Below are 20,953 nucleotides of genomic sequence, written 5' to 3'. Positions count from 1 at the left end.
ACCAGAGCCAAGCCTGGAACAACAACAGGAGACTATCACTGGGCATATCAAGATTGACTCAACCATGGTTAATAAAAGGCTACACTGATTTGAGTTGTGTTCAGATTCATAGATGAGGAAAGGGCAAACAAAAGTAGTGGTTAATACAATGTTGAAAAATTTATCTAGCCAACCTCATCATTAAGCATCATTTACTTGTAATGATGCTTAAATGTGATAGGCAAGAATCCCAAATATTGTAATATTACTGAGATATGGTGTATTATTGTATTGTGATATGATCTAAAGTAAATTAGAAGATTTTACAACATCTTTAGAAGTAGTCTGGACAAAACTAGATTGAAAAACAAACATCTTTACTACCCCACATCTACCCCAAATACAAGCAAACATTATGATTTATATTACCTTATTAAATGCCAATTGGTAATAAGGTTAGCAACTAGGAAGTTCGACATATGTTTGACTTCTCTATAGTGACCAAACAGAGGCTAGTAAACAGATGACATCAAGATTAATATGCTATGAATACCACCAAATCTATATGCAAAATGATAGCCACTTGGGATTTCTTTACACAATTTTCAAAATCCAATTCAGTCAGTTGAACCATGGGGTCTCTCTGGATCTCATTTCAACTCATTAACGCTAACGTGAGAGGGCAGGGGACGCTCCACTCCGCCCCTCCAGAGGAAAAGGCATATATAACAAGAGGCCTCTTGGGACATGGGACATGGAGGACGATGAGATGCCCTGTCCCATCTGCGGCGTGTGTTGTGTCTGCTGGAGTTTATAGCATCAACACAAGGAAATGTCAATTATGATTAGGCATGGGATGATGTAGAGATTTTGAGTCACGATTATCATGACCAAAATAACTGAGATTAACAATAATACCACAATAGATATTAATATTACTAACAGTTTCAACATGTTATAGATATTAATAGTTATAATTTGAATATTATGAATTAGTTTAAACTTTAAACAACTGTTACAGTATTGTACTTTGTTATCAGAGCAAATGATGATCTAGAAGAGAACATTTAAGGTGCACTATGTATCTTTTTGGTTGGGGGTCTGTCACCTGCTTATTTCTATGGAAATGCTGTTGGTCTGCCTGGAATGTTCCACAGTATGACATTAAACAGCTCTAACTTGCATTTATTATATTGTTATTATTATTATGTGGTTTTATAGCTCAAAATACCTAGAAAAACAGGGTCTGGTTTGACCTCCATGAAAATAGAAACGTTTAATACTATACTTTGAAACCTTCCAGACAAAGCAATAACATCTCCATGGACAAAAAAAAATTGACGGACCCTCCATCAGAAAAATTATACAATGCTCCTTTGAGAATAAGTAACTTCTGCACATTCTGGTGATTTATATTGATTATTTTTGTTGGAGATTATTGCACGAAAGATCATCGTCTACTCTTTTTATCACTATATTATTGTTTACTGTCCCTTCCCTATTTATGATGTCATGCTAAAGGTCTAAAAAAGGGCTGGGCACAGGAGGGGCAAGATTGATGTAAGGAAAGGCAATAGTGTGGTACAGCTGGGCATGAGCGAATAAAGCCGTGAAACAGGACGTGTGGGACAGAGGGAATAAAAGAGGAAAAAGCACTAAATCCAGTCCCCTCCAGGAGTCGAGTGAGGCAGGGTCCACTTTGGCACGTTTTACAAGGTGGTCCAGATGGTGCAGCCTGGGCACTTAGCCACACAGCCAAACGCTAACACCATTTGAGTGTTTTACTGCCATGCATGCCAAAAGGATGACTACTGGAAGACATGCTGCTCAATACTGTTTTTAGTCAAGTTTGTCAATGTTTAATCTAAGCTCCAAAACAGTGAGTCTATTTGTACAGGGCCTTTGTTTCTCATATGAGTAGTATCATTCATAAAGTTAGAGATCATAAAGCTGGTCACGATAACACAGTTTTAAGTGTAATATTTCTGAAGTAAATATAGACACCAATATATGGCAATACCACAAAACTCCTAAAGCAGATTTAGATCACAACAACTATTCTAAATGTAAGATATTGTTAAAAAAAATCATGAGCTGCAATAAATATACAGATGAATGAGACACTTGTACTTAGTTTGATATGATTAATACTGACCATCAAAAAATATCATTCCGTTATCACGTATTGAACAAAGCCAATATAGTAATTATCGTGACAGGCCTAGTCATATACTAAAGGAGAAATTTGTCATTCGAAAGATTGAAAAGATAAGCAAAAGAAAAATCTAAATCAGAGCAATCATCTTACAATTGGAAGGCAGAGGGTTAAAATCCCACTTCTGCAAACTCATACTTTTCGTATCCTTGTGCAACACTTCATCCTGCTTACCTCTGTTAAGTGTGTTTTGATTGCGGTGGTGATCAGAGTAAGTGACATTTGTGTAGAACAGTGGTTATGATTAAGTCAGTGAGCCTCAGGGCAGCTGTGGCTATTGTTTATAACTTACCACCTGAACTGAATGAATAATGCACAAAACTGAAGCAACATTGGTAACAAAAGACTATAAAAGATTTGTTCAAATAGGGTATTCTGTCCTTGCAGTTTAAAGAATAGGCGATACTATTGGGGTACAATATAATGTAAACTGATGGAACTAGAGACATTTTCTATTATAAGCTCACTACTAGGATAACCTGCCTTTAACTCAATGTTGTGATGGATCAATGGGATAGATGCAAAAGCAACAAACTTCAGGCACCAACTAGTTCCCAAGGATTGACAGCCAAGATTAAAAGGGGTAGGGCTGGATAGATAAACAGACGTATATTTATATTAAAGATAATCCTTCAGTCAAAAACTGTTACCTAAGAATGTCCTGGCACACTTACATACTTTTCCCTGTTTCATATCCCGCTCTATTATTAATTCGCCTCAATACTTGTCTGCTCTGAGGGTTTTAAAAAGACAGCCAGGCCGGGCAGGCATGCTCCGGCAGCATGCTGTGGGCCTCTGCGTCAGATCAGGGGGAAAAAAGGTGAGTTGTTCACATTCCTGCTTCATGCACAAACCAAACCCTGGATGTCACAGGAGCTTGCAGTTGCACCAGTGATAGAGCTGTTGTGTGTATATGCATGTGTGTGTGGTCCTACCTCTCTTCCACCTTACCTTTTGCTTTTCAGTGAAGCAGCAGAAGTTCCTAGTTATAACCTAATCAAACTTTGAGATTCAATCTTTAGCTCAGCTTTCATTTCATGACAATCAGATAAGATGGCTAAGCTAAGTTATCAACAAGCCTTTTAACCTACACACACCCATGACAGGGAAAACAAACTGAAGTATTCAAAGCAGGCCTGAGAGACAGGCAGAATGTCGTGTTAGTGAGAAGCGTGTGGACTCAAATGGAAGCAAGACATGTTTCTGAGAGCTTTCCTGGCTTCAAATCAAACTTTGAAAGGGTCTGTCTAAGCTTCCCTTTACTGCTGTTATGTCCTGTGTATATCTGCTCAATTGTGTCACCTATTAAATTGTGCTCCTGTCTACTTGTGTGATGTTTTCCATAACTTATAAAACAAAAATAGGACTCTACTTTCATTATATAGCTTATACGAAGGCTTGACAAGAGAGGAGGCCTAAGTGAGCCCCATTGCTACTATAAAAGGAATGTGTTTGGGAAAAGGGAGGAGGGATACCACTTTCAAGCAGCATTTTACGCCTTTACAGCAAAATACATGATCAAAACAGCCAAAAATAAAGGAACTTATCTTACCCCAATCCAAAAACTCAATGATATTCTTCTCTCTTCTGAGTGGGGAGTTGTTGCATTCATCGTATAGGCATACCAGGATATCCAGCAATGTTTCAACACTGAGGCACTGGCCATTGGACTGAACTGGCCCGTCCAAAATTAGCTTCTCCAACTTCTTCAAACGCACCTCTCCCGACATTGTTATTCCCGCTTTTTGGAACTTATTCTAAAAAAAAATTAGGAATAAAAAAAGGAGTTGGGAATGGCCGATACAACTTGCTCCTTCCTCGGCCTTGTAGTTAGGGTAGAGTGGCCTGCGCGTTCAAGCTCCCTCAACTTGTCCTGGAAAATAAAAGGAAAGAAAAAAGTTGGGACAAGCCGCAGCTAAATCCACATAGCATTTGCGTTATTGTTCTTACATTGAAGAGAACTACGACACTTTCCCATTTTGTTACCCCCGAAACGAAGTGGTCATCGCCCGAGACCCTTGCTGCCCTGGGCCGGGTGGGTTTTTGTGGCGTTGGTTTGGCAGTTTTTCGCTGTTCCCCAAGTGGAAATAGTCCTAAAAAGGAAACTCAACGCGTTTCAACAAAGCCCCCTGAGTTGTTTTAGCGAATATGTGGCGTTTTCCATTCTTGCAGCGAGCCGAAAAAATGCAGGGCAGATCTGCAATGCTTACAAAGCCCCAGCGCCCCTCCTCTGCTCCAGGAATGAAGGGCGACACAGGCTTAGTTAGCAGCCTGCTAGCTTTAGCACTGGAGCTAACCAACAGCGAAGCAGCAATAAACGTCACTTTTTATCGTCTCTTAAAAACATTATTGCTTCTTTTTGCATCGGAATCGCCGCGTAATTGCAAACCTTTCCGAAGAAATGCCTTCCTCTATCGGCTTACAGAGATCCCGACATCCAAGTGGGGAAATATATCCTTGTTTCCCGAACTCACTGCTTTTTAAATCCCATTCTAGTCCACAAACCGACTGTCTGTGGAGTTTGGAGGACAGTTTTAAAATGAACCCGTGAAAATGCGGGTTATTCGTGAGGGTTTCACGGCAGCTCGTTAAACGTCAAGGGGAAGGCTGCTTTTTTCAGTCTTCTGGCTTATTCCAAATACGGGACACAGCCTAAATTCCCCGTGTCCTCTCCTTGCATTGCTTCCTCCCCCGCCGGTCGGACGCTTCTTGCCTCTTTGCAGTCAAGCCACCAGCAGCCTGGCCTCAGAGACTCTGCACAGGGAGAGATACCAGGGCACACGGGTCTGGCACGAACTACATGCGATGGATTATGGGGCAGAGAATGAAAAATATGAATGAAAATCATTCAGTGCTGATGAGTTAAAATATAACTAGTAAAACGGTTATAAATTATTTTAAAAAGTCTAAAATATGTAATGGCACGAACCACAAATCGTAGATTCTCTCTCTCTCTCTCAATATATATATATATATATATATATATATATATATATATATATATATATATATATATATATATATATATATATATATATATATATATATATATATATATATATATATATATATATATACATGGATAGGAATATAGGAATAAATTCTGTAATCTGTATATAATAAGATGTATATAGAATGGATAGTGCTATCCAACACATAGGACACAAAGCAAATTTAGCTCCCGCTGGTCTTTAAGCAGGCATCGCTGTACAAATCGTTTTCCAAAGTGAAAGTTGAAGTGAAAGTGAAGTTTACATATAAGCTTATATGAATAAATAATGTTTTGTTTTTTGATTCTTTCATCACTGCTCCCAATATTTGACCAGACTTTGGATGTTTTGTGAACTTACTGAAGGCTGTTAACACGTGTATTCAGCATAGGAAAATACATTTATAATAACAGGTAAAATGCATTTTATCTTTCTTTCTTTTAGCACATTTATTTTTAGCTGGAAATCGGGTTGCCAAAATCATAAAGCCAAGGCATGGTAGTTTCCCTGAATATATGCTGCAGGTCTACCACATTGCAGCGCACATTGCAGCGCATTCTCTAGTATTAGTCCACAAGGGTGATTTTTTTTTAAAACGCATTTTATATTCATACTTCATTCTCTCTATTATCACTAAGCGCATGCGCTCTACTCCGCCATCTTTGTTATCCCGGCACTGTTGCACTCTGTGTGACTCGGTTATCTCTCTGCCTTTTATAGAGTCTCTGGTGAATGCTGCAGGCAAAATCCCAGCTCATCATCATGGCGCCCGTCACAGCATCTGCTACACGGAGCGGAGCAGCGGCGGTGGGGGCTGAGACAGTGTTGTGAATGGAAACTGCGGGCTGTCTGTGATCAGGCCGGGCCGCTGCTGGTGCCCTGGCGCGGGGAGGAGGAGGACTTTTCCCGAGACTTAAAGGAGAAAGACAGGTGTTGCTTTAAGTGCCTAGAAAACACTGGAGTTTGGGGTTGAAGTGAAACTATGCGCAGAGGTGGGCCTTCTTGTTTTAAACAGAGGGCCTATATGGTTTCACTAACTAGACATAACAGTCATCACTGAGTATAGTAGGACTATATGGGATTGGTGGGTCAGGCCAGGGACCAGGGGTGGGTAGAAATGCCAGAGGAGCCAGAAGTTGGTTAACAATGTTACTTCAAGAAAACACATTAAAATAGCTCAAAATGCAATCTATACAAATGCTGTGTGGAAATGTGGAAAATAGACACTCACTTAACCTTTGGGAAGAGATTTTTGTTTTAGCATAAATAAACTGAGTTTTAAACTGATGATGCAACTAAACATTCATCAAATAGGAATAGGACCAGAGAGACCACCCAGATTCTGGTCAGGAGTGGATTATCTATGGGTTGGTAAGTTAAACATTGTAACATAACAATAACCGTGTAGCATAATGACTACTATATGATATATGATGCCTTCATTTGGTCTGTGTCTTTGTTTTGCAAATATGCAGGCTAAAGGATGAGGGTGTTTTTAAAAGCAGGAGTCAAGAAGGAGAGACTAGCCTATGTACCACCAACGCCTGGTCCTTTGTGTCCCAGACCCCATTAAGTCCCAGTGAGTTTTGTACTCATTGTACTCACCACATGACTAGCTTACAATTTTAATGTAATTATATATAAAAAAAAATCCTTTACCCTTACCCATTCCCTGACTTCTGCCTCACTATTATCTTACCCTGAAATGATAACTAGTAGTAATAAGTTATCTAACAACTATACAGGTACACACAGGTCTGATTCAGAGTCTGTGGTCAGGCTCTGCTGCTCTGGGAAGGGTTACTTGAGTGGGATATGTTATTAAATGGCGCCCTCTACTGGTCTTAGGTGATTAGGTGGTCTGAATATATTTATCACTCAAGTGACCTAAACTTTAATTGTTAAGCACTGTCAAAATGGAACGTGGAGATATAATGAAAAATAAATGAGAAAAAAAAGACTGAAAAAAGTTAATTGAAATTATACCACCACGGTGGTTGGTCTCTCCTCTACCAGAGGCCTGGGAGCTTGAGAGTTCTGTGCAGTATCTTTGCTGTTCCTAGTATTGCACTTTTCTGGACTAGATGTCCGTTGTCTTTCCCAGCATCTGTTGTAGCCACTCTTCCAGTTTGGGGGTTACAGCCCCAAGTGCTCTGATCACCACAGGCAACACTGATGCCTTTACTTTCCAGGCTCTCTCCAGCTCCTCCTTGAGCCCCTGGTTTCTAGTTTCTCGTGTTCCTTTTTCCTGATATTACCATTGATTGGTATTGCGATGTCCACCACCATATATATATATATATATATATATATATATATGCATATGCATACATGTGCATTTTTTTCATCTAATTTCTCCCAAACAGTACACTATGGTGTGTCTTTGTTAATGAATGTTATTATAAACCAATCCACATTATCAGCTTTTATTCACACACATTCATCAACATATCTGATGTTACAGATCAGGCTGAAGCATCTCAGGAGCTCTGACAGGACCAAGCCATGGATTTATTAAAATAACCAAGCCCACCCAACTCAGACAGAGAAGAGACAATTGTCACTAGAGACATCTTAGCATCTCCCCTTGGAGTGCAGGTGGAGGATCTTGAAGTGTCCAACACAGTCATGGATCGTTCAGAACAGAGTCACCAAACCCCACTTCAGGTAAACAAAAAAAATGGAAAACTGAAAATGGTTGTTGCCATGTTTTCCAATAGCAAGGTACAGCTAACTTTACAGTCTTGTTGAGTATTTAACTCTAGTGTGTGTATGGTGTGTTTATGTGAGTGCTGGTGGTGGTCGGAGAGGCCAGTGGCACAAATTGGCTGCCTAGCTTCAGTCAGTCTGCCCCAGGGCCATAGTGGCTACAGAAGTATCTTACAATACAGAGTGTGAAGTGAATTAACAATTCTCTGTAAAACACTTTGGGTGTCTCGAAAGCGTCTATATAAATCCAGTCTATTATTACAATGCTAGGCTATATTATAAAATAAAAATATAAAAACTGCAAATCATCTGACATTCAACTGAATTTTTAAAATGACCATTTTTCTTTCAGGAAGTCAGATCAGTAAGGAGGACCAAATTATTTCAAACAGGCACGTAACTGACCGCTATTTAATAATTATTGGAAGAATTAAAATAATATTAAAATAATATTACGCTCTTGAATGTTGCCCATATCTTTTTATTAGCATTCTCAAATGAATTAAAATTGACCTTAACCTGATTATTATTATTATTATTATTATTATTATTATGTTTATTTATTTCGGACAGTAATACATAGAACATAAATTAAAAAACAAAAAACTAAATAATAAAAAAAGACAAAAGCGTAAATACATAGATATAACACAAAAAGTAACTATTTCTATTCTATAATAACAGGCAAAATAAATGTTACGCAGAATTTTCCTTGTGTCCGAAAAAGGAGTGGGAGGAAGTAAATACTTATTTAACCCCACCCCTTTTTTCTACAGTCCCAAATTAACGAAGAACAAATACAGACTTCTCATTTTCCTGTACATTATAAGCAATAATTGCACAGTACCTCCATTGCATTACAATCTAACAGACAACAACAAATATATGTATATTATGTACACAGATATAGTACACATCATATACACAGATATAATATATACATACCTACATACACATCACATACCCATGCATACCTATATATATATACATATATACATCCATATACATACACATACATATACATGCACACATATACCCTAAGCACTCATTTCTTCCGCACAGTATTTTGAAATAATTAATTTTTTAATTGCCCTTTTGAATACATGTATATTCGAACAAAAGTTTTAATTCTATTTTCAAGTTGTTCCATAATTTCACACCACAAACAGAGACACAAAAAAACTTTTTCTTGTCGTTCGAGCACGAGGCAATTTAAAATTCATAACGCCTCTTAAGTTATAGTTTGTTTCCCTTTCACAAAAAAGTAGTTGAAGATTTTTTGGTAAGTGCTTATTTTTAGCTTTATACATGACTTGTGCAGTTTGGTACAGAATCAAATCATTCAGTTTGAGTAATTTGGCATGAATAAACAGTGGATTAGTGTGGTCATGAAATTTGACATTATAAATAATTCTTATTGCTTTTTTTTGAAGTTTTATCAATGGTTCTATTGCAGTTTTATAGTTATTGCCCCAAATTTCTGCACAGTATGTTAAATATGGTAAAACCAGTGAACAATAAAGTGTGTGTAGTGCTCTGTGATCTAAGACATACTTTGCTTTGTTTAATACTGCAATACTTTGATATTTTATTATGTATATATTGGATGTGGGCTTTCCAGTTAATCTTCTCATCAATTATGACCCCTAAAAATTTATTCTCCTTGACCTGCTCTATTCTTACACCTTGTATCTGTAACTGTATTTTTTCTTCCTTATAATTCCCAAATAGCATTATTTTAGTTTTATTCAAATTTAGAGATAATTTATTTGTGTCAAACCATATTTTTAGCTGTATCATTTCAGATGTTATATCAGCTAATAACTGTTGTATGTTGTCTCCATAACAAAATAAATTTGTGTCATCTGCAAATAACACTGCTTTAAACAATGTAGACACTTTGCATAGATCATTAATATATAAAATAAATAATTTAGGTCCTAACACGGACCCTTGTGGCAGGCCACAGACAATGTCCTCATGTGAAGAGCAGTGTTCACCCAGTTTGACAAATTGTTTTCGGTTTACTAAATAACTTTTTAGCCACTTTAAAGCTACCCCTCTTATTCCATACCTTTCCATTTTTTTAAATAGTAATTGATGATTTATTGTGTCAAAAGCCTTTTTTAAATCTATGAATATACCCGCTATTATTCTCCTTTGATCAATGTGATTGGTTATTGCTTCAATTGAGTCCATCAGAGCGAGTGATGTTGATCTGCTTGTTCTGAAACCGTACTGACTATCACTGAGTAGGTTGTGTTGACCTATGAATTTTTCCAGTCTAGTGTTGTAGAGCTGTTCTAATATTTTTGAGAATTGTGGTAGTAGAGAAACTGGTCTGTAGTTGGTAAATTCCTGCTTGTTTCCAGATTTAAATAAAGGTATGACTTTTGCTATCTTCATCTGTAGTGGAACTGTACCAGTTTGAAATGATAGATTGAAGATGTGTGCTAATGGTTTGGCAATTACTGTAATTATTTGTTTTATCAGGGCCATGTCCAAATCAATGTAATCAGTTGATTTCTTATTTTTACATTTCATGACTGTATTGACAATTTCCTTTTCACCCACAGGGGAAATAAACATGGAATGGGGATTTCTGTCAATTAGTTGTTGGCGTTCTCCTGTGTGTTGAGGGATTTTGGCTGCCAAATCTGGACCCACATTAGCAAAGAACTGATTGAACTTATTTGCCACCATTTCCATGTTATATTCATCTATATTATTATGTGTAAAGAATTTCGGATAGTTTTCTGCTTTTGCTTTATTATTTATGACACTGTTCAATATTTTCCATACCTCTTTCACATTGTTTTTATTATAATCTAATAATTTCCTAAAGTAATCTCTCTTACTTGTACGCAAAATTGTAGTTAATTTGTTTTTATATGTTTTATATCTAGTCTCTGTCTCAATCGTTCTCAGATCAATCAAAAATAACAATATTTCTCACAAAACTGTAGAATTCTGCAAAAACGTTAAACTGAAAACTGAACTTAAATGGAGAAAAAAAAATTACAGTCACATTAATCAACGTTGAGTAACACGTCAAATACTCAGAAAAGTAAACAAAAATAAGATTATTTTCAGTTTCATCTATGTAATTTACTACTTCTCCACAAAACCCAATTCACAGTCTTATCCACAGATGAAGTTTAAGACTCAGGACTAAGACTGTACATGAAAGTGAGAATAGATCCAGTTGTGTGAGTGTTTAGGGGTTTGTTTATTGTGTACTGTGATGGACACTCAGAGTCAGACATTGTTCTTAATGCCTTTAAGTCCTTCATTACAGTGTCCAGTTCAAAGACGCCACTTCAAAGCTGCTGGTTTGCATTCATAATACACACCACATTACTTATATTGGCTGCATAATTTTAACATAATTGCTGTTTATACGTATAGTGCACTACTGTAAAAAGTATTATAAGAAATAATATATCTTGCACTAATTTATAGACATCATCAATTCTATGAGAGCTCAGTATAGTGCCCTCTTTGTACTACAAAGTTGGAGTTTGGCCTTGAATTACGTACAAGCCCAGTCTATGAAGATATTCTGTTGACAATAGCATTTTTATTTGATTTCTTACCTGTTCTCAATCTCCCAATAAGCTCTTAATGCCAAATATTATTCTCTAGTAGTCTATAAAATTAGTGTAGTATAATTAGTAACTTAGTATAATCTTAGTGCAGAGTTTTTTTTAGCAACCTGAGTTTAAGCAGGAGATTTAAACTTTCTTTTGCTACGGTTACCAAATATGTTCAGCTTGACTTGACTATTTGTCAGTGATGTGTTTCTGGGGCGGCACACATGACATATAATTGGTGTGATGGCTAAAATACAATGCAAGGTCATTCTTTCCTCCTTGGGGTTTATTTCTGCTGGGTGGAAACATTTGAGTTTAAAAGGAAAAATGGCTCAAGGACAGAGTGCTGGGATCAAAGTATAATTGTGTAAATAAAATATCAGCTTTTAGTTTTTGACATTGATTGGCATTGGCAGAAAATGTTGAATTACTCTTTCATTTTAGATAAAAAAAAAAAAAAATCAATTCTGTCAACTGGACATAAGTATTTTTGCTGTAGTTGACTGATCTGATTGATTTTTCTCCTGAAAAAACTTGCTATTACTTCAAAAGCAAATTTATTTCCCTTCAAACCCCTTCAAATGTTCTACCATTTTAGTTTAAAGGACCTATATTAGACAAAATTGACTCTTGTGAGCTTTAAGCCATGTTAGAATATTGTTACATCCTCAAAAACGTACTTGGAGTTTTGTTTCATTCATTTATGTTTAACACTCAAACCCTGCATATTTAGGCAGAGGTCTTCTCTTTAACTGAAAACACTCAGTTGTGTCATGTGGTAGGTAATACAGGAAGTGCTGCACTGTATTTTTAAACTCCCTACACCTTCACTGGAATTATTTGGACAATTGCCCCTCTAAAACTGCCAATCTTTACCTTACTGAACTGCCAATCTTTACTTTATTATTAGTCTGCGTACATCTTCAAAGCTCAAAATGCTGTGGTAGTTTTCAAGTTAACAGTTACCTTTTACTGTTTGTTCAGTAGACATTGGAATTTTTAGAGCTGAAATTATCCAAATGATTCCAGTCTCCACTGTGTTTTCCTGCAATGCCACATGACACAAGAGGGAACAGAGTGTTTTCTGTTTGAGAGAAGACCTCCGCCTAAATATACAGGGTTTGTGTGTTAAACATGTGTGAATGAAACAAAACACAATTCCAGGTTTGTTTGTGATGAGGAAACAACATTATAGCAGACATATATAACAGAAAATTGCATAATCTATGCCCTTTAATATCAAATTTCACAAAACAAATAACAAATGATCCGTTACAGTCTTAGATCTGCCCTCTGTCTGTTCAGTTCATTGGATTACACTGATCACCCATCAAACGTACATTCTCTCCTAATCCTCATTAGTCATCATTACATTTTCATATTTTAAATGTCTATAGGTTAAAAGAAGGATTTCAAAGAGCCCCTCAGAGCTGTATGTCTGTTGTGAATGGACTGTTGAGTGGAAGGGACATCAGAGGAACCATTCTCAAACCATTTACCCGAGGACCATACACTGCCCCATCAGGCTGTTTGAAGTAAGCACCAAAGTGGTAATGGGGCATGAGGGGGTGGGGAGGAGGCCAGAGCAAAACAATTCACTAAATATGTATAGATTATATAGTATATTTGTTTAGAGATGTCATGAATTATTTGTTAGTTTAATGATAACATGTTTAGAATGGTTTTGTATGTAACTCTTTATAAGGCTAGTGAATGTGGATAAAAACACATTGGACATAATTATTTAACTATGTCCATTGTGTTAATATTAATATTACTAACTTTGTGTCAGTGTCAATACACATGGACAATATACAATTACATTCAGTTGTCGTAATATGTTCCCGAAGTGTTACCCTTCACATTGTAGCTGCATATTTCTTTCTTTCTTTAGTTTTTAAATCATATTATCATTATTTTAAAAAGGTAAATATATGCCATTAATCAAATATACTAACTTCATTCCTATAAGTGTGCAGTTAGAGTCTGCTTTTAATTAAATCAAATTAAATGAATTATGTCCCAAGTCAGTTATGGTCATAGACACGTGGTTAACCACTTTAGACAGTCTGATCCATCTTTACCTTTACTGGAGTAGTTTTCAGTATACAGTATACAAAATACCATAATATAATTACTGAAGGAACTCTTTAAAAATATAGCCTCAAATATTGCATAATTGTATTGGCTAGTTCTTAGAGTAAAATACTTGAGAGTGTCATAGTGTCTCCCTCTTGTGTCCATACTGCTCCATTACAATGTTCAATGTGGATTTGCTGTTTCACTTGTGAGCGGCCTGGCAGTGCCGTTCTCGCTGCTACACGCGTCTGGTTCTAAGAGGGTAAACTAGAGTGTACCTTATAGACAAGCCACCAACAGGTAGTGTGCAGCATAAACCAATATTCAATTGACTATTGTCTCACGTTGGTCAATTAATGCGCACATTTTGTTTGTCAGCGTCTTTTAATCACTTCTGATCCCATTTGTCAAATCACGCTGGATTGAAGGGTGTCTATACGCACTGATTGCTTGTCAAATGTGTCAAATGCAATTAGACTGCCCTGTCCCAGGCAAGAACAGGCCCTTCACCAACCACTCTCTCTTTGTTCTGCTCTGTGCACGGGTCTGGCGCTTTCTATGTAATGATTATTGGAGTCATGTTCTTGCACTGCGTCTGTTGGCGCATGTGTACCTTGCGTCTGCCGTGCGTAAAGGCCCTTTATATTGCAAACTACAGCAGACCGCGCAAATATTTGACATAAAGCTAATGCAGGATCAGGAAGTGCATAATGGAGAAGTGTGGCCACCAACATTAGACCAATATTGGCTTTTTACGCAGGAGTCGCACTACGCGTTATTTTGGCGCAGTGGATATTTTATACTATCGTCTTGCTGCTTGACAATATTCGCGTATAGGTTTGAAGCGGGCCTTTTGCAAACAGAGCAAGGTGATTCCATGTTTCACAAATGGAAGGGAATGAGCTCTAAATTGGGGCGCTTTTGAATGCAAATGATTTGGATGTTAATTAACACCTGCCTTGTTGATTGAAGAGCGTGTACAGGCCCTTGGTTGAAAAGAAATAGCACCTTGTAGCATCACATGCACTTTGAACTAGCGGAGTTGGCTTTGATTGGCATGGGGAAGGAAGAAAGACACTGAGAAATGTCACACACGGAACATCATTATTTCGCGAATTAGGGGTTGTAATGTGGGCCATATGTAGTTCAAGGTTCAGTGAGACTAGACAGTGCGCTGTGGCGCGACAGGCATGGCCATATCAGAAAGAACCGCCGTCTTCAGATCCTCTGGCAACTTTTGGTTTAACATGTTGTAACTAAAAGCATCTTCATCATAATATATTTTGTGCGTCCTGTGCAAATCAACACATGGGTGTACAATATGAGTTACTCTATGTGTTTCACTATAAAGTCTTTAAAGATTCATTTAATTAGTCCTTCTTGATAATTTCTGCAACTTTCTGATTAGTGAGAAATGGTTTGTTATCAGACAAACCAAATTCCCACAGTATTTTTTTGTATTGCCTCTTTATATATGTAATTAATAATTGTCCTATTTAACAGACACATGGTATCTTGTATTTTGTATACAGTTCTCTTGGATATGCCTTTTAAAAATATGGGCCTATACAATAATATATTAGCCTAAAATGTGCCTAGGGTCTGAAGTGACTTTCCTTGGACCAAACACGTGGCGTGTTAATGTCTATGTAATAATATTTATTTTTATGAATTGTTACAGCAGTGAGGTCTATTCCCGAGAGTCCAGCCTGTACAGTGTGATGCTGCATTGTCTTTTTGTGGATTGCCTCAGTGTACTGAGGTACACATGTGCCCAGACAGTGTCTTGACCCTGTGAACCTGCTCCGCTCTGCCCTCTGTCCCACACTGAGCCTCACATTCCACCGCACGATGTCAGTCTGGACACAGGCTGAGGGTCTGTTTCACGACACACAGCTGTGCTCTGCTCCTGTCCAAGAGTCCAGTCTAGCATAAAGACACACTCATTAGATGTTTATTCCAAACCATTGTCCAACAGATTAAAATTATTAGCCAAACAGACAGTTAATCCAAGTCTGTAAAAGGAGGTGGGGGGAGGTGGGGGCTGAGATGTGGATTGGGGCAGGCTCTTCACAGGGTGGTGATTATCTGATTCCATTGCGAGGATTTGCCTTGCCTTTTTTGTCACACAAACATTAGAAGCAGTGGTCTGAGCTTGTGTATTGGGAGTGTTTGCTCAGAGATGTCAGACAGACTCGAGGGGCTCACAGGAAGAGCAGATGACAGATGACTGCCAGACCCTCTCCACAGCCACCTTAATTAGACTAGACTGGACCATTTCTGCAGATGGAATCATCAGACTAGACTAGACTGCACCAAAGACACAGTAACTCATATTAGAAGATCAACCATTAATGCAGACCTCATCCTTCTGGTGATGAGACCCAAGACATTCTCAAAAAGTCTATTATGTCAATGAATGTCATGTATGCGTCCTTTTGTATACATATACAGTTTCTTCTTATTAAAAATGATTTATGTTTAAATAGAAATAACAAGCATTTCAGTATTCATATTTATGTTAATGGCTATTGCCAAAACTTGCAACTAAAACACAAAAATAATGTTTTAGTTTAGAGTAATAGCAGATTGTAATAAGTTACTTTTTTTCCACTTTCCACCACTGTTGTTCTGATGAGCCAATTATGCAGTGTTGTACTGATGGTCACTGTTTGTGAAACAGTGACCACCATATATATATATAACACAAAAAACATTAACAGTAACATTAAACATATGAAGAAATGAATGAAAAGGAGCAGAAAGAAGAGTAAACTATCATACTTCCATTCATTTCTATTACCGACAATATGGGGACTTGAGACATTGAGAGTGACCTCTGTATCACGCAAAGACTGTTAATGGGCTGCAAATGCAGCTTTTGAAATGCAATTATGATGGCTGTCAGATGGTTAAAGATGTGGCCTGGTCATAATTATGCATTTGCGTCGTGCAAAATGAATACCATCCGAAAAGAGCCAATAGCATTGGCTTAAATATGGAATACACAAATCCATATGTTTTGTTTACTCTATTAAGCCCCATGTAAGACTCTCAACAGCCCAAAACAGGGAGTCTAGTTTTAGTAGCACACAGCTCTTGAATCGCAGATAGCGTCGACCCTAATTGTCGCTGTTTGAAGTATGCCCACTTAAGATATCCTGTTCAGGGGCTGTACGCTGGCACCTTTGTTCTGATAAGCGGCCCAGCCCCCTCCCTCCCCTTCAACAAAGTGTGAACGACTGGGAGGGCCCTGGCAATATAAGGGCCCTGCGTAATGTCAGAGACCACTGTGGAACTACTGCGCTACTGTGCAACTGCTACCACTTTTTCTTATCGCACTCGCCTCTTGGATGAACATGGATTTTCTCCAGGTCTGCTTTCTGTGCGCCGTGCTCCTCGGAGTGACCACGGCTTTTACGCATGAGGATATGAAGAATGCACTGCTGGACAAACTGGGACTGGATGAAGTGCCTAGAATTCAAAAGAGGGATTTGGAGAACCTTATCATCCCAGCGCATATTAAAAATAAATACATGTCTATGCTGAAAAAACACCACAGCAGGAGAAGGAGATCTTTGCCCAGTTTAGCGGGCATCTTGAAGGGCATCCCTGGCAATGCTGGTAAGATCAATTTCCCTAATGATTTTCATTAATTATATATGTAAAAAAATAAAAATAAAATTCCGCACGCTGTATGCATTTTCCTAAATTGTACTTTATATGTAGATATCTCTGGGGAGTACGTGTATTCTGACACGACAAGGCATCGCATGGTGTTTGACATGGAAGCCCGAATTCCCGATAACAGTGAAGTTACCATGGCAGAGCTCAAGTTGTACCAGCGCGCCTCTTTCCACAAGCGCTTCACGGTGGAGCGTAAACACCATCGCCCCGTCAATAACGCACGAGTCAGCATTTACTGGGTGGAAGTGCTTCCCAGTGGCGCCAACCGCACCTCTCTGGTGGACTCTCGGTAAGAACCTGTCAATATCACCAAATTAATCTCAAAGTTGTTAAAATTGCAGTTAATTAACAACTTTTGTGCGCTCACAGACTGATACCCATTCACGAAACCGGATGGAAGAGCTTTGATGTGACACAAGCCGTGCACTATTGGTCCAAAACGCAGCAGAAGACACCTATGCACCTGGAGGTGTGGATCGAGGGCGAGAGACCTGGCAGCTATGCGGCAGAGGTGGCCAAGAGTGTGCGCTTTACCACCCAAGAGCTGACCGACAACACCTTAGGCAAGCCGGAGCTCATTCTGTACACGCTGAACCTGGAAGAGTACGGGTAAGAATCACTCATTATTATCATTAAATTATTATTCGAGTAGCATATGCAATATGCCTGAAAGCAGTGCGTTATAATATGGCAATAAGAAATGAAATTAAATGTAGGATTGGCAAATTTACAGTTACTATGGACTGATAATTGCACTTATTAAACTACGTTAACTATAAATAACGATGAAGATCTAATATTGAGAAGCTAATGACAACCATCCTACAAATATCTTATTACTATATACATTCATGTTAGTTTAAATATACTTATGATAATACATCTAACATTGATCTAACATTATATTTTTCTCCTGCAGTTCTCGTGGAGACTGTGATGTCAACCAGAACAAAGACACCTGCTGCAGAGAACAGTACTTTGTCAACTTCCGAGCTCTCACCTGGACCCAGTACTGGATCATTGAGCCTGCAGGATACCAGGCCTTCAGGTGCACTGGGGGGTGTAAACAACCCAAACGTAACTATGGCTACGGAGAGAGGCGCTGCACTGTGTCTGAGAGCGCACCCCTGCCCATCATGTACCTGGTGAAGAAGGGCGACTACACTGAGATCGAAGTAGCAGAGTTCCCCAACATGATTGTTGAGAGGTGTGCATGTACAATGGACAATGTGTCAATAGTATGAGAGAGTGGACTCACAGAGATGACATGGACACTTCCTGTCTCCTTTATGTTTAGGTGTGGTTATATTTAAACACTGAGAGTACTTTTATTTAATGGGAGTTAAACAAGCAACATGCAAGCTCTGCTCCCTCACCAAAGCACTTTTTTTTTTATCTGAATTTGAGTAAGTCATAATTTGACTAATCAAATGCTGAGATGATATATTTTGAAACTGTACATACTGTAATATGGAGTTTATGTTTGAAAAATAAAATATTTTGTTTCACTTAAAGCTGCTTGGTCTCTGTTTGGTGGTGAGGCAGACTGCCCCCTGCTGACCTCATTCACATTCACAGGCATTCAAATGCAGCACACAGCTTCAGGCTAAGGCATTTGGTTATTAGGCTGAGCTGACAGGGAAATACAAATACAAAGTGCATTTTATATTTTTTTTCACACAGCATTCATTATTTGTCACCAAAAACAAAAATAATAAATAATTTAATTACAAATACAAAAAGGTGCCATTATGCTTACATCGGGGTGCCATTGAGCAAGCAACTATTATTTATATATCTAGGTTACAGAGTGATGAGCAAAGTAAAGTTGACAGTTCAAACAAAATGGGACATCTTTTGAATGGGAAAAATGCCCCCAAAATGTCACCTAATCGGAAGTTGAATCCTGTGCAATCATCAGCGAATATTTGAGTCTTCAGGTTTCTGCTTTCTGTCATATGCAGCATTTGGAGGACTTCAAAAGATATAATATTTTGTTTTAAATTGCCTAGATTTCTATGATGGTCTTATTTTTTTTATTCTGAAACCTAGTGATAGAACTATTTAAAGAAAAGACAGCATTTTACTGGAAGTTACTGGAATGTCACTTGTCCTCTTAGACAGATGTCACTTTTCTAGAGGAAGATCCGCCGTGTCTGAAAAACATACAAAATGGAATATAAAACAAAACAAACCACATTGTCGGGAGCCTGTGCAAGTGTTCATGGTCCTGCTCAGTATGAAATACAAAAAACATGCACTTATTGTCACAAATACTGTTATTGTCATCAGTCCTCAGCCTGAAATAGGAACTTACAGAACAAATATTGCAGCTAATGACATGCTACACTCGTCTCCCAGCGGGGCCACTATCATTGACAGTGGTATGTAATGCTTTGTTTACAATGGGAAGGAGCTACATGGCCTCACACTGAGAGATATCCACGGCCTGTTTACATGAGGCTTACAGGGCCTGCACCGTGCTAATCGGGCCCTGGCCTAATGCATTGTTTGCTGTCTGCACGGGGGGGCCTGGTGGTCAAGGGCCAATATGTCCCTATGGAGAAAGGTCTGGGTCTGTCTGTCTGGAGGGAAGTGGATTGACAGATTGTGATGTGTAATGCAGAGATACACACAGGTGCTGGGACTGAATAACAATAGGACCCAATAGAGATGGTTATATTCACCTAAAGTATATTTACGCAGATGTATGAACTAATATGTGCTGATGTGGGGTATAGGTGTTGATACTTAGTAGCCAAGCAACTACTGAGTGTAAGAGAATTTAAATAATTTATCTTCCACATACATCTCACTTTAACATTGACACACAAAAGCTATATTTACACCATGATCTTCCCTTGGCATACCATTATCTAAATTGTGGCATATTGCTGTCTAACCAGTGTCTACTGGCCTTCATAGTCTCAACACTTGCTTTATAAACCTCCTCCTCAGGAAGCATAGTCAAGGGGCTTGAACACTCAAAGATCATACTATGTTCACTTTTGAAATCATACTATGTTGATTTTTCAAGTACCCCCGGGCCCGTATTATTGATGGTAAATAAACTTCTCTGCTTAAGACATCCAGTTGGTCTCCAGCCTTTTACTTCCACCCTTTCTTGGACAAGCTGAAAACTTCGACAACACTGAGCGCCTTGGATAAAACCAAAATCAAATCTCTGATTCATGAAATAGAAAATAAATAATAGTAAAAAGAACCACTGCTACGCAAACTCTTCACATCCAAGTACACCTATGAAAAATGATCAAAACCAGATCTATAACAGGACTATAACAAAACAAGAATTAAACCAGGTGTAAAACAGGACTACCCCTTTAATTATGATTAATACCAACAGTGTGACATGCACCACACTTTGATAAATCATTGGTGTTAAACAATGTCCTTCTAGTGATGTTCAGTGGAGGGAGCATGCTCAAATGTGTGATGAATGGTGAATCATCGTCAAAATGGAACCATATAACAGGAAGCTGAAACCCATGAATAAAATTTTGTTCTTCTCCTGTGGCTATGTGGATAAAATAGACCAGTGCATATGTTCTCAACTCCTGTCCTGAATTTACAAATACTTTCTCATATCTTTACAACATTGTATCATGATCATTTGTCCTGCATAGCATCCTTTAGTGCAGCTAAAAAGATAACTGTGCTTGAATCTGGGTTCCAAATAATGG

General features: G+C 38.2%; 2 protein-coding genes across 5 annotated transcripts in view; one reads left to right on the top strand and one right to left on the bottom strand.

Moving 5' to 3' along the window:
* cdc42bpab (CDC42 binding protein kinase alpha (DMPK-like) b) overlaps positions 1–4,892 on the bottom strand; it is a 94,834-nt gene extending 89,942 nt beyond the window's left edge. For all 4 annotated transcript variants that reach the window (XM_055149356.1, XM_055149353.1, XM_055149354.1 and 1 more), the window contains exons 1-2: positions 4,145–4,892; positions 3,747–4,067 (exon numbers count right to left, since the gene is read on the bottom strand). In XM_055149356.1, the coding sequence (XP_055005331.1) occupies positions 3,747–3,924 (178 nt within the window). In that variant the 5' untranslated portion in view covers positions 3,925–4,067; positions 4,145–4,892. The remainder of the gene's footprint in view (positions 1–3,746; positions 4,068–4,144) is intronic.
* Positions 4,893–16,924: 12,032 nt separating this feature from the next.
* lft1 (lefty1) lies at positions 16,925–18,496 on the top strand. The gene is made up of 4 exons (XM_020921231.1): positions 16,925–17,189; positions 17,295–17,541; positions 17,622–17,861; positions 18,172–18,496. Exons 1-4 carry the CDS (start codon positions 16,925–16,927, stop codon positions 18,494–18,496), a joined length of 1,077 nt encoding a protein of 358 aa, XP_020776890.1.
* The last annotated feature ends 2,457 nt before the right edge of the window (positions 18,497–20,953 follow it).

The sequence above is a fragment of the Boleophthalmus pectinirostris genome, unplaced genomic scaffold (genome assembly GCF_026225935.1).
Source record: "Boleophthalmus pectinirostris isolate CB_2022bp ecotype Guang Dong unplaced genomic scaffold, ASM2622593v1 HiC_scaffold_13, whole genome shotgun sequence".
NCBI lineage: Eukaryota > Metazoa > Chordata > Actinopteri > Gobiiformes > Gobiidae > Boleophthalmus > Boleophthalmus pectinirostris.
The sequence above is the reverse complement of the archived record's forward strand: the minus strand, read 5'-3'. Positions and strand labels throughout refer to the sequence as shown.